Source organism: Rana temporaria, chromosome 5, assembly GCF_905171775.1.
Source record: "Rana temporaria chromosome 5, aRanTem1.1, whole genome shotgun sequence".
NCBI lineage: Eukaryota > Metazoa > Chordata > Amphibia > Anura > Ranidae > Rana > Rana temporaria.
The window spans coordinates 31,527,749-31,541,588 of record NC_053493.1 but is presented as its reverse complement, the minus strand read 5'-3'; the positions used below and the strand labels follow the sequence as shown (position 1 = coordinate 31,541,588).

The 13,840-nt window shown below is 41.4% G+C and overlaps 1 protein-coding gene across 1 annotated transcript in view; it reads right to left on the bottom strand.

Annotated features, from left to right (window-relative positions):
• Window positions 1-345: 345 nt before the first annotated feature.
• LOC120941047 (carboxypeptidase inhibitor SmCI-like) overlaps window positions 346-13,840 on the bottom strand; it is a 47,877-nt gene continuing 34,382 nt past the window's right edge. The window contains exons 4-5 of the mRNA XM_040354288.1: window positions 2,479-2,778; window positions 346-513 (exon numbers count right to left, since the gene is read on the bottom strand). Coding sequence (XP_040210222.1) covers window positions 347-513; window positions 2,479-2,778 — 467 coding nt within the window. The 3' untranslated portion in view covers window position 346. The remainder of the gene's footprint in view (window positions 514-2,478; window positions 2,779-13,840) is intronic.

Here is a 13,840-nt window from a genome sequence, read left to right as displayed (position 1 = left end):
CATGCCTGCAGTCTGCCCAAGACTGTGTGGCCGGAAGTGGGTGCAAATACCTGTCTTTAGACAGGTATCTGCACCCCTCTCCCCCCTGAAAGGTGTCACCGGAGGGGGGGAGGGTTCCGATCAGCTGGAGTTCCACTTTAGGGTGGAGCTCCGCTTTAAAGACTTGTAATAATCATAATAAAACCTGGAGCACTACTCCAGAATAGTGCCAGAGACTCATGGGGAGAAACCCCTAATGCACCAATGTGGTGGGTTGTGGAAAAAACTGTTATGCAGGCTTGAAATGTTTTGAAATTAATCGATTTTGAGCAACATACAATGATAAAGCACAGAGATAAAAAATACCTCATTTGCAGGTATCCTCGCAGGAACTCTTAGTAGGAAAGTTGTTACTATTTCCTTGACAACCACCATAGATGAACATTTTGCATTCGCCTGTGTTTCTGTCATAGAAAAAACGTTTCATGTACGCCATGCAATGTCCCTTCGCTGAAGGTAAGTTACAGATTTGATCTGGAAAATACAAAAACACCCGAATATCAGCAACATAAAAGGAGATAATGGATATTAAACATCAAAACTATTGGTACCTTACAAAAAAAGTGTAATCAGTGCTGGGTAAACCTCTAGACAGAAGGCCTGAGCTCATACCTCCAATCTCCAGATTTGTTCTGTGATTTTAACTACATTTTATATGTAAACTATGATATTCACCACTGACAACTGACCACCAAATGCTGGGGCACTATTCCTCCCATTGATACCAGGGCATTTCCTAGTACACTTGGGGCATGTCCCTTCCAACTACGCCCACTTTTCATCTCAATTTATCCACACCTACCTTTCACCCTTCACCCACCATTGCGAACAATGGCTGTGTCAGGATGTCCCTGATTTTTTGACACAAATTTCTATGACAAGTTATGATCAGTAGAACAAAGTTTCAAACCAACAATGGAAATCCATCTCTAGGTGTAATCATAGGCGTGCGCAGCCTATTGCATTAGGGTGTGCACCCCAAAGCTCAAACAGACAAAAGTATTGGGACACCTGCTAATACACGCACAAACGTCAATGGCATCCCAGTCTTAGTCCATAGGGTTTAATACTGAGTTGGGCCTCCCTTTGCAGCTTTCAAATTTATCTTTATTAATCTTTTTTCAACAATACATACATTACAATACAAAAAAATAAATAGATACAAATTATTTAAAAACACTGACAGTACAAATAAACATGAAAGGTCTCAATATAACCCCTTCAGAAATTTGACTAATATTTATAGTAATTGTTATTCTTATAGTGGAATATCCCCTTACCCTATGTACATTATCCCTAATCCTATGTCCCCTGACTTCTCGGTCTAAAATAGACAAAGTGACAGACAATAATAGATTAAATGAGGATAGGGAAAAGAGAAAGAGGGACAAGACAGGGCCAAAGATATAGGAAGAAGACGAGGGAGAAAGAAATACTGGGGAGAGGAGTCTTGTCTCCCTCGTCTTCCCCCTCCATCAAAGAGGAAGAGAGAAAGAGAAGGAAAAAAAGAAAGAAGGGGAACCCCCAAAAAGTGATATCTAATTAAGTGTGTATTACTTTGGGAAGGCTTTCCCATTCAAGCCTATATATATGTGAGGAAAAAAGAAAAAAAAAAGAAGGGATATAGAAAGAAAATATATACAGTGCAAGTGAGCAATCTAATGTGTATATGAGAAAAATTAAAGTGTATATTACTTTAGGAAGGCTTTCCCACCCAAGCCCATATATATATATATTATATATATATATATATATATATATATATATATATATACACATACACACATATACACATACATACACACATACACATGTAAAAAAAAATAAAAAAAAATTCCATTTCCTTCCCTAAACAAAGGGGGAAGGATATAGAGGGGAAATATACCCAATGCAAGTGAACAATCTAATGTGTATATTGTGTTATAACAGCTTCAACCCCTTTACATTACACAGCACCCTGCACCTCTGGACCCCTTTACATTACACAGCACCCTGCACCTCTTGACCCCCTTACATTACACAGCACCCTGCACCTCTTGACCCCCTTACATTGCACAGCACCCTGAACCTCTGGACCCCTTTACATTACACAGCACCCTGCACCTCTTGACCCCCTTACATTGCACAGCACCCTGAACCTCTGGACCCCTTTACATTATACAGCCCCCCTCGCCACAGACCCCCCTTCAGCACAGACCCCCCCCTTCAGCACAGACCCCCCCCTTCAGCACAGACCTCCCCCTTCAGCACAGACCCCCCTTCAGCACAGACCTCCCCACATTAGCACAGACCCCTCCCATTAAGAACATCTAATAAGACAAGCCAGGGTAAGAATTCATATGGATTGGTTGGCTTTTTTTTTTTGGCGCATCATTTGCCCATTGCTCGCCCTGCTCAGTTCTGTCTTACTCACTGCAGTGCTTACCTGAGTCAACTCACCTCGATCTAGCAGCAGGCTGAAGCCACTTGTATGCTGCTCTCCAGGCTCCAGTCCACTGCTTTCATTCCAAAGGAGAGAGAGGCCGGAGGGGGGGGGAGCGGAGTGCAGATGTAGATCACTCTGCCGGCGCCTGTGGGGACCTGCAGCCAGAACTATAGAAGCTGCATCAGCAAATGCAGGTGGCTTACTCCGCAGCTGAGGTCCTAGTTCCCTGCTCAAACACCTCCCACTCGCAGCACAGCTGTTTTTTGCGGCCCCAGTGGTGGTCACTGAGTTACACAGGGACAGGGCAGATGTTGCAGGCATTTATCACTAACAAAACTTGTAAAACACAGACATGGCACAGGGATGATTAGGCATACCTCCCAACTTTTTAACTTCAAAAAGAGGGACACGGAGGAGTAAAAAGACCTGTGGCATACTACGTGGCAGTAAATTGTGGGCGTGGTCAAGTGCCTAGCAGCGGAAGGGGCTTAAAAGGATGTGGCTAAAGTACAGAGTCCAGAGTTGAGAGGGTGCCTCCGACAATCATAGAGAATCAAGCGACCATCTGGTCCGCCGGAAATCTCTATGATCACAACCCGGGCCGGCGGATCCTGTCTTCGACTCACGATCGCAACGGTGAGTCGGGAGAATCACTGAGGGCGGCGGAAGGGGGGAACGTCCCCTTTCGGCGCTCGTAAGAATGATCAAGCGGCGGAACAGCCGATATGATCGTTCTTATGGTGAATTGAATCGCCAGGATAAAAATCGGCAATATCTGAATGATGCCTGTAGCTGCAGGCATCATTCAGATATACTACCACAAAGCCCAGGACATCATATGACGTACTCTGGGTGCCAAATGGTTAAAAAAAAGGTACAGAGCAAAAGAGGAAGGATAGCTATAGTTGTAAAAGAGAGAATATAAACAAAATACTATTATACCCACCAAACACACACAAAATGGGGAGTATATCTACATGGATACTGTGATGACTTTCCCTCAAATCCTAATCTGGTGAATTTTTCCCTCACTTCTTAGGCCGCGTACACACGGTCGTTCAAAAACCGATGAGAATGGTCCGTCGGGCGATTTCCATCGGTTCACCGCTGAAGTGGCCTGATGGTCTGATGTGTGTACACACCATCGTTCCAAAAAGCGATCGGGTCAGAACGCGATGACGTCAAACACACGACGTGCTGAATAAAACAAAGTTCAATGCTTCCAAGCATGCGTCGACTTGATTCTGAGCATGCGCGGGTTTTGAACCGATGCTTTCTGTACTAACCTTCGGTTTGGACCGATCGGGCAGCGGGCCATCGGTTTGATTTTAACGCATCCTTTAAAATTTTGGACCGAAGGACAACAGACCGATGGGCTATACACACGGTCGGTTTGGACCGATGAAACTGAACCTCGGTCCATTCTCATCAGTTTTGTCCGACCGTGTGTACGCGGCCTTAGTCCTGACAACAAGGGTCACAGGCCTAAATCAAGAGGGTGAATCTACAGCGGGGACGAAGACAACAATACAAACCCAACAAGGTATTCTAAGGCTCAGGGCCGCCATCAGGGGGGTACAGGCAGTACACCTGTAAGGGGCCCGGAGGCCCCCAGATGGCAACCCCCCTTTTTTTTTATATATATTTTTTTTTATATACTTTTATTTATTTTTTTATTAAAGGGCCCAGAGGTGTATATATATATATATATATATATATATATATATATATATATATATATATATATATATATATATATATATGTATTTTTTATTATTATTATTATTATTATTATTAAAGGGCCCAGAGGTCCCCAGGGCCCCTGGATGGCAACCCCCCTTTTTTTATATAAAAAAAATTACATTTTTTTATATATTATTTTATTTCTTTTTGTTTCTTTTTTCCTTTTTGTTTCTTTTTTTTTCTTTTTTTATATATATATAAATTTTTATTAAAGGGCCCAGAGGTCCCCAGGGCCCCTGGATGGCAACCCCCCTTTTTTTATATAAAAAAAATTACATTTTTTTATATATTATTTTATTTCTTTTTGTTTCTTTTTTCCTTTTTGTTTCTTTTTTTTTCTTTTTTTATATATATATAAATTTTTATTAAAGGGCTCAGAGGTCCCCAGGGCCCCATGTGGCAACGCCCCTTTTTTTATTTTTTTTTATAAATGTTTATTTTTTTATATATTTATTTTTTATTAAAGGGCCCAGAGGTTTCTTTTTTTCTTTTTATTAAAGGGCCCAGAGGTCCCGGATGGCAACCCCCCTTTTTTTGTAATTTCTTTTTATTTAAATATTTTTTTCATTTTTACATACACATATATATATATATATATATATATATATATATTATTATTAAAGGGTCCAGAGGTCCCTAGGGCTCCGGATTGGCAACCCCCCACTTTTAAAAAAAATATATATACTTTTTTATATATTTTTTTCTTTCTATTAAAGTGCCCAGAGTTTCCCAAGACCCCCAGATGGCTATCCCCCTTTTTTATATATATTTTTCTTTATTTCTTCTTTTTTTTGTAAAGGCCCCCCCCCCCCCGCTTCTCAATTTGCGGCAGCCCCCCGCTTCTCAATTTCAGACGGCATCCCCCCCCCCCCCGTTCTCTGCTCCAGGGGGGCCATGCCTGAAGCTGTGTAAGGGGCCCCATAATTTCTGATGGCGGCCCTGCTAAGGCTACTACATTCAAAAATGAAGGAAAAATATTGGGCCAGATTCACAGAAAAAGTACACCGGAGTATCTGCTGATACTCCGGCGTACTTTTATTTGTAATTCAAAAACAAAGATACAACGGCATTTGGCTAAGGTCCGACAGGCGTACGGCTTCGTACGCCTTCGGATCTTAGGATGCAATACTTCGGCGCCCGCTGGGTGGACTTTGCGTCGTTTTCCGCATCGGGTATGCTAATTAGCTGTTTACGGCGATCCACGAAGGTACGCGCGTTCGTCGCATTCTCTTACGTCGTCGCTAGTCGGCTTTTCCCGTCGTAAAGTTGCGATTGCTATTTAGGTGGTGTAAAATTAGACAGCCCATGTTAAAGTATGGCCGTCGTTCCCGCGTCAAATTTCAAATTGTTTTATTTTTTTGCGTAAGTCGTCCGGGAATACGAAAGTACGTAACGCATGTAACATTACGTCGGGTGACGTAATTTCGCGCAAAGCACAGCGGGAAATTTCAAAACGGAGCATGCGCAGTACGTTCGGCGTGGGAACGCGCCTAATTTAAATGGTACACGCCCCATTTGAATTAGGCGGGCTTGCGCCGGACGGCTTTACGCTACGCCGCCGCAAGTTTACAGGTAAGTGCTTTGTGAATCAAGCACTTACGCTGAAAACTTGCAGCGGAGTAACGTAAACGGGATACGTTACGCCGCCGTAATTCTACATGAATCTGGCCCATTGACTTTAGATTTAAATAGAGATTTGTGTTGCATCCATTTACAAATACTCATGAAACCATACTGCAACATAAGGAACCCGTGTGTGTGTGTGTGTGTGTGTGTGTGTGTGTGTGTGTGTGTGTGTATATGTATATGTATATGTATATGTATATATATATATATATATATATATATATATATATATATATATATATATATATATATATATATATATATATATATATATATATATATATATATATATATATATATATATATATATATATATATATATATATATATATAAGCATTATTAAGTCCGCAAAACTGACCTTTAGCTGCAGAGGTGAGCTGACACATCAAGAGACTGGCGATCACAGCGAGGATCAATGTGGTTTTCATGTTGTAGTCTTGTGTCTTGGTCACCACAATGGAGAGTTGGTGTTGCTATGAAGACTGCGTATGATCCCAGATTCCTGCTGGATATTTATAGGGAGGAGAGACCACACCAGCAGAAAGACTGGTCAGGTCAGTTGGTCTTCCCCTGAGGGTAATCTTTATACCTCTGGTGGAAAGAAATATTCTCCATTATCTTTCTTTCTGGCCAATATCAGAATATTTGCATTGCAGAAATGCCATAATACAAAGACACAAGCAGAAAGAAAAGATTGATATCATATAAAGTCGGTGTCTCCACCATTCCATTTTTTGATATCATATAAAGTCGGTGTCTCCACCATTCCATTTTTTGATATCATATAAAGTCGGTGTCTCCACCATTCCATTTTTTGATATCATATAAAGTCGGTGTCTCCACCATTCCATTTTTTATTTTACCAATCAAAAAAACATACAACCCCCCCCCCTCCCCCAAACCCCCTACTAGAAAAAAAAACCTACCCCACCTCTCTCTCCCCCCTCACCTCATCACGTCCAGTATTAATGGGGCGTGGTATGCCCTATTTCCCCCCGGGGCCCTGTCCTCCTTTATTTCCCCCGTTTCTCTTCGCACTCCAACAACATCATATACTCCCGTGCTTTTTTAACCACTTCCATACAGGGCATTTTCACCCCCTTCCTGCCAAGACCAATTTTTAGTTTTCAGCGCTGTTGCACTTTGAATGACAATTACGCGGTCATGCAACACTGTACCCAAATAAAATTTTTATGTTTTTTCCCCCCACAAATAGAGCTTTCTTTTGGTGGGATTTGATAATCTCTGCGGTTTTTATTTTTTGCGCTATAAACAAACGAAGAGCGACAATTTAAAAAAAAACACAATATTTTTTACTTTTTGATATAATAAATATCAAAATGTAAAAAAAAAAATGTTTTCCTCAGTTTAGACCGATACGTATTCTTCTACATATTTTTGGTAAAAAAAAAAAAAACGAAATAAGCGTATATTGATTGGTTTGCGCAAAAGTTCTAGGGCCAGATTCACATAGGAGAGAGTATCTCTGTGCGGGCGTAGCGTATCTTATTTACGCTACGCCTCCGCAACTTGGACAGGCAAGTGCAGTATTCACAAAGCAGTAAAGTAAGTTGCGGCGGCGTAGCGTAAATTGGCCGGCATAAGCACGTCTAATTCAAAATAGGCTGGTAGGGGGCGTGTTGTATGTAAATGAATCGTGACCCCATGTAAATGACACGCCTAACGAACGGCGCATGCGCGCGCATGCTCAGTATCACGTCGAATTTACTCCATAAGATAAAAAAGAAAGAGAGAGCGGGACTTTAAATGAAGCATGTGCAGGGATCAGATTGCAATGGATAGGGGGAAAATAATAAATCTGGAATAAGTTATTAATTTCAAGACTTTCAAATAATGCACCGTCCATGACTATATTGCATTATTAAAGAAATTTTGTAAACAATTGTATATATACTTGACAGAAAAAGCTGGGGTATTTAATATAGAAAAAAGGGGGGGTTTTTTTGGGGCTATAAATTAGATGACAAACTCAAATACAGGTGAAGCAATAAACATTTCTAACCAGGTTCCTCCTTACCATCCAATCAGCAAGCCAAGTACAACGGTCTAACTATACATATTAAAAGCAGAGGATTAGTCGCACACATTTGCAAATATATGTTTTAAGCTGCAGAGCCATCGCCAAGGCTCCCTGCGATTCTGCAGTCCTAACTACACACTTTTTAAAGTCTCCTCAATGGAGGCATGTACAAACTGATGGGTGGATGAAGGACAGGTGATTGGGGGGTGTGTCCCCACCTCACCTATGCCTGGTAAGAAATGAAAAAACAAAACCACAAAAAGAAACTGCAGCAATATCTAAAATCAATGCAGACACCTGATTTAAACAATCGAGTCCCACAACTCACATGCTTCCATCCCTCATTATTTTGGAATAAAGGGGGGGGTTTCAAATTTGGGACTTTAAATGAGGTAGTTAGTAAACCACCTCCATCCCTGGTTGTATAATAAAAAAGAAAGAGAGAGCGGGACTTTAAATGAAGCATGTGCAGGGATCAGATTACAATGGATAGGGGGAAAATAATAAATCTGGAATAAGTTATTAATTACTCCATAAGATATTTCAGGCCCAATGCCTGTGACGTGAACGTAACCCAAGCACAGCCCTATTCACGTACGACTTACGTAAATGATGTAAAAAGATACGCTTGCCGACGTCCATACTTTGCATTGGCTGCGCCTCATATAGCAGGGGTAACTTTACGCCGGATGTAAGCCTAACGTAAACGGCGTAGCGGGCGCAAGTACGTTCGTGAATTGGCGTATCTACCTAATTTACATATTTGACGCGTAAATCTACGGAAGCGTCCCTTACGGCCAGCGTAAATATGCACCCAAGATACGATGGCGTAGGAGACTTACGCCGCTCGTATCTTGGCCAAATCTATGCGTAACTGATTCTATGAATCAGGCGCATAGATACGACGGCTCACATTCAGACTTACGACGGCGTACGTGGAGATACGCCGTCGTAAGTCCACTGTGAATCTGGCCCATAGCGTCTACAAAATAGTGGATAGGTTTATGGCATTTTTTTTTTTTTTTACTAGTAATTTTTATTGTAAGCTTGACATTGAGGCGGACATATCGGACACTTTTGGCACGTTTTTGGGACCATTCACATTTATACAGCGGTAGGTAGTTACATACTGAATGACAGGAAGAATAAAATAACTACCTAGTGCGCTCATCAGCACTCTCGTAGTTCATTGAGAACTACAACCTGTCAGCTGCAATGGATAATAGTAGTTGTAGTTCTCCCATTCATATAACTCTGTGTTTGAATGACACAGCCGGGTGGGCAGAGTTTTTTCAACCATTTGATCTCTGGAAGGTTTTACCCCCTTCATGACCAGAGTATTTTTTGCTATTCAGCACTGCACTATTTTAACTGGAAATTGATTGGTCATGCACAAATAAAATGTAAATGGTAGATTGTTTCACACAAAAATAGTTTTTTTTTTTTGTGATATTTGATCACCACTGGGTTTTTATTGTTTATTATATAAATAAAAAAAGACAGAAAATTTGGCAAAAAAACAATATTTTCTACTTTCTGTTCTAAAACATATCCAAAAAACAAAAATCATATTTCTTCATAAATTTAGGCTAAAATGTATTCTGCTACACGTCTTTGGTAAAAAAAAAAGAAAAAAAATCCCCATAAGTGTATATTAATTGGTCTGTTTGAAAGTTAGCATCTACAAATGAGGGTATATATACTGAAATTTACACAGCCATGATGCTATACTGCTAATGGCAGTGATCAGTGTGAAGTTTTCTATGCCAGATTCAGGTCCGTAAATCGGGATGGACGTAATTCACGTCTATGTTAAAAAATATGACGTCCTTGCAAAGTCATTTAGCGCAATGCAGGGCGGGAAATTTAGGGACGGCGCATGCGCAGTTCATTCGGCGCGTGGACACATTTAAATGAAACACGCCCCCTACTCGCCGATTTGAATTAGGCGCCCTTACGCCGCGAGAGATAGACTACGCCGCCGTAACTTACGGCGCAAATTCTTTGTGGATTCGAAGTTTAAATAAGTAAGTTACAGCGGCGTAGCGTCTCTATCATACGCTGCGCCGGTGCAGATCTCTGTGGATCTGTCCCTTAATATACGAGGCATGGGAAGGGCCATGTCCAGTCCACACATACGGGGTAGCGTAGAGTTTTCTACAGGGTTATTAGCCTATACACTTTACACCTTAGTCAACAATGGGTGGAAAGCAAAATAAAAAAATATATTTTTTTTTCTCTCTCCTTTGTTAATCACACATTTCTTGGGAGGCTCAAGCTGGCACCAAGACCTAATCACGGGTTGAGTTTTTGTCGATGGGTCTGTGGTGTTCTTTTTTTTTTCTTCTCTTTTTTCTCCCTGGGACTCTCTCTCGTCTCTCCCAAAGACTATGCCAATATGGAGGCTTTGACCTCCCAGTAGAGAAATAAACTTGCTTAACCTCGTGTCCAGATAAGAGGACAGCACCACAGAGCAGATTAGGAGCTCGGGATTACGAGGTATCTCATATACTAAACATTTTTTTTAGGTTGTGTAAGGAGGATATGTTGAGACCAGCTACAATGGGGTAGGGAAATGTACCGTATTTTACGGCGTATAAGACGACCCGGCGTATAAGACGACCCCCTATTTTTCCAGTGAAAACTTGGGTTTTGGGCTATACTCGCCATATAAGACTACCCCCTTCCGAGACAACACCATTTAAAAAAAAAAAATCAGAAGCATCAAAAAAAACATCTTTTAAAAACTGAATAATTAGCTGGCAGAATAATCTAGTATACCGTATCATTAATTGTATAATTGTAGTACTGGACGTTTAAAATGTATTTTCTTTCATATCCCCTTTCCATTTATCAGGAAATACCTTGGCTGAATAATTAGCTAAGCTAATACCTTAGCTGAATAATTGGCTGGCAGAACAATCTTTTAGTACTGTATCATTAATTGTATTACTGGACCTTTAAAATTTCTATTCAGGTCAGTTACAGTGCAGAATACAGTGTGCACCGCTGAGCCAATCACGGCAGGCAATGCATCTGACTACCTTGTTGATGGATGCAAAGCCTGCTCGGATTGGCAGAGGCTGTGACATCATCAGCCTGCGCCGCACCAATCCGAGCAGGCTTTAGTCAGCAGCAGAGTGCAACAGAGCGTGGGATTGGCTGAGCGGCGTGCACTGTATTACACTGCATGCTCGGCACCCGACAGGGACAACTTCACTACAGAGGAACAGGCGGGGGTTTAAGCATGGATTTAACGGCGTCTTCACGCCGTAACGAGCACCGCGGCATCTCCTCTGCAACCTGGCGGCCTCCATAACAGGTACTGAGCACCCAAAATTAGTAAAATTAACAGTTCGGCCTCTGCACCCGGCGTATAAGACGACCCCCCTCTTTTGGCAGAATAATATGGGTGTAGAAAGTCGTCTTATACGCCGGAAAATACGGTATGTTTAATTTTATGTATATGTACGGAAGACGGAATGTTTATGTAATCGATATTGAAATGAAAACCAAATAAAGAGAATTTATAATATAAAGATATAAAACTGTAATTTTTTTTGAAGAATCAACAACAAGTGGAACGAAATGTATTGGATATTTCAAACTTTTTTAACCACTTAAGGACAGAAGGGGCCAGATTCACATATAATTGCACTTGCGCCGCGTATCAGAGATACGCTATGCCGCCATACCTTACCTGGCATATTTTGAAATCTTCAAAGATTTTGCGCCGTAAGTTACGGCGGCGTAGTGTATTTCTGGCGGCGGAATTCAAATCGGCGGGTAGGGGGCGTGATTCATTTAAATGAAGCGCGTCCCCGCGCCGAATGAACTGCGCATGCTCCGTTTCGAAATTTCCCGCCGTGCTTTGCGCGAAATGATGTCGCAACAACGTCATTTTTTGAAGTTAGACGTGAGTTACGTCCTTTCCTATTCACGGACGACTTACGCAAAAAAAAAAAAATTTAAATCTCGACGCGGGAACGACGCCCATACTTAACATGGCAAGTCTATCTATACGCCGCAAAATACCAGCTTTAACTATACGCCGGAAAAAGCCGACTAGCGACGACGTAAGAGAATGCGACGGCCGCGCGTACCTTCGTGGATCGACGGAAAAAGCTAATTTGCATACCCGACGCGGAAAACGATGCAAACTCCACCCAGCGGGCGTCGAAGTATTGCACCTACGATCCGAAGGCGTACGAAGCCGTACGCCTGTCGGATCGAAGCCAGAAGCCGTCGTATCTTGGTTTGAGGATTCAAACTAAAGATACGACGCGGCAAATTTGAAAGTACTCTTTTTCTGAATCTGGCCCAAGGTGTTTTTCAGATTAGGCGTTTACAAGACTAGACTAGATTTTCTAGAAAATGACTTAAAACCCCCAAACATTATATATATTTTTTTTCTAACACCCTAGAGAATAAAATGGCGGTCATTGCAATACTTTTTGTCACACCGTATTCACTTTTTTGAATTAGAAAATAAGACAACAATACATTTGGCCCAAGTTGTTTATATATTGTGAAAGATAATGTTACGTTGAGTAAAATTATACCCAACATGTCACACTTAAAAATTGCGCCTGCTCGTGGCATGGCGTCGAACTTCTCGATAGGCGACGTTTAAAAAATTCTATAGGTTGCATTTTTTGAGCTACAGAGTAGGTCTAGGGCTAGAATTATTGCTCTTGCTCTAACGATCGCGGCAATACCTCACTTGTGTGGTTTGAACTCCGTTTTCATATGCAGGCGCTACTCGCGTATGCGTTCACTTCTGCACGCAAGCTCGTCGGTACATTTTTTTTGTTTTATTTATTTTTATTAATTTTATAATTTTTTACACTGAAATAAAAAAAAAATGTATAACTTTTATTCCTATTACAAGGAATGTAAACATCCCTTGTAATAGAAAAAAGCATGACAGGTCCTCTTAAATATGAGATCTGGGGTCAAAAAGACCATTTAAAAAAATGACAACAAAAAAATGTCTCTTTAAGACGCTGGGTGGGACTGACGTTTTGACTGTGTGTAATCAAGTCTCTGTATAAATACACCTGCACTGTGATAGTCTCAGAGGTCCGTTTAAAGCGCAGAGAGCATCATGAAGAACAAGGAACACACCAGGCAGGTCCGAGATACTGTTGTGGAGAAGTTTAAAGCTGGATTTGGATACAAAAAGATTTCCAAAGCTTTAAACATCCCAAGGAGCACTGTGCAAGCGATAATATTGAAATGGAAGGAGTATCAGACCACTGCAAATCTACGAAGACCTGGCCGTCCCTCTAAACTCTCAGCTCATACAAGGAGAAGACTGATCAGAGATGCAGCCAAGAGGCCCATGATCACTCTGGATGAACTGCAGAGATCTACAGCTGAGGTGGGAGACTCTGTCCATAGTATACTGCACACATCTGGCCTTTATGGAAGAGTGGCAAGAAGAAAGCAATTTCTTAAATATATCCATAAAAAGTGTCATTTAAAGTTTGCCACAAGCCACCTGGGAGACACACCAAACATGTGGAAGAAGGTGCTCTGGTCAGATGAAACCAAAATCCAACTTTTTGGCAACAATGCAAAAACGTTATGTTTGGCGTAAAAGCAACACAGATCATCACCCTGAACACACCATCCCAACTGTGAAACATGGTGGTGGCAGCATCATGGTTTGGGCCTGCTTTTCTTCAGCAGGGACAGGGAAGATGGTTAAAATTGATAGGAAGATGGATGGAGTCAAATACAGGACCATTTTGGAAGAAAACCTGATGGAGTCTGCAAAAGACCTGAGACTGGGACGGAGATTTGTCTTCCAACAAGACAATGATCCAAAACATAAAGCAAAATCTACAATGGAATGGTTCACAAATAAACATATCCAGGTGTTAGAATGGCCAAGTCAAAGTCCAGACCTGAATCCAATCGAGAATCTGTGGAAAGAACTGAAAGCTGCTGTTCACAAATG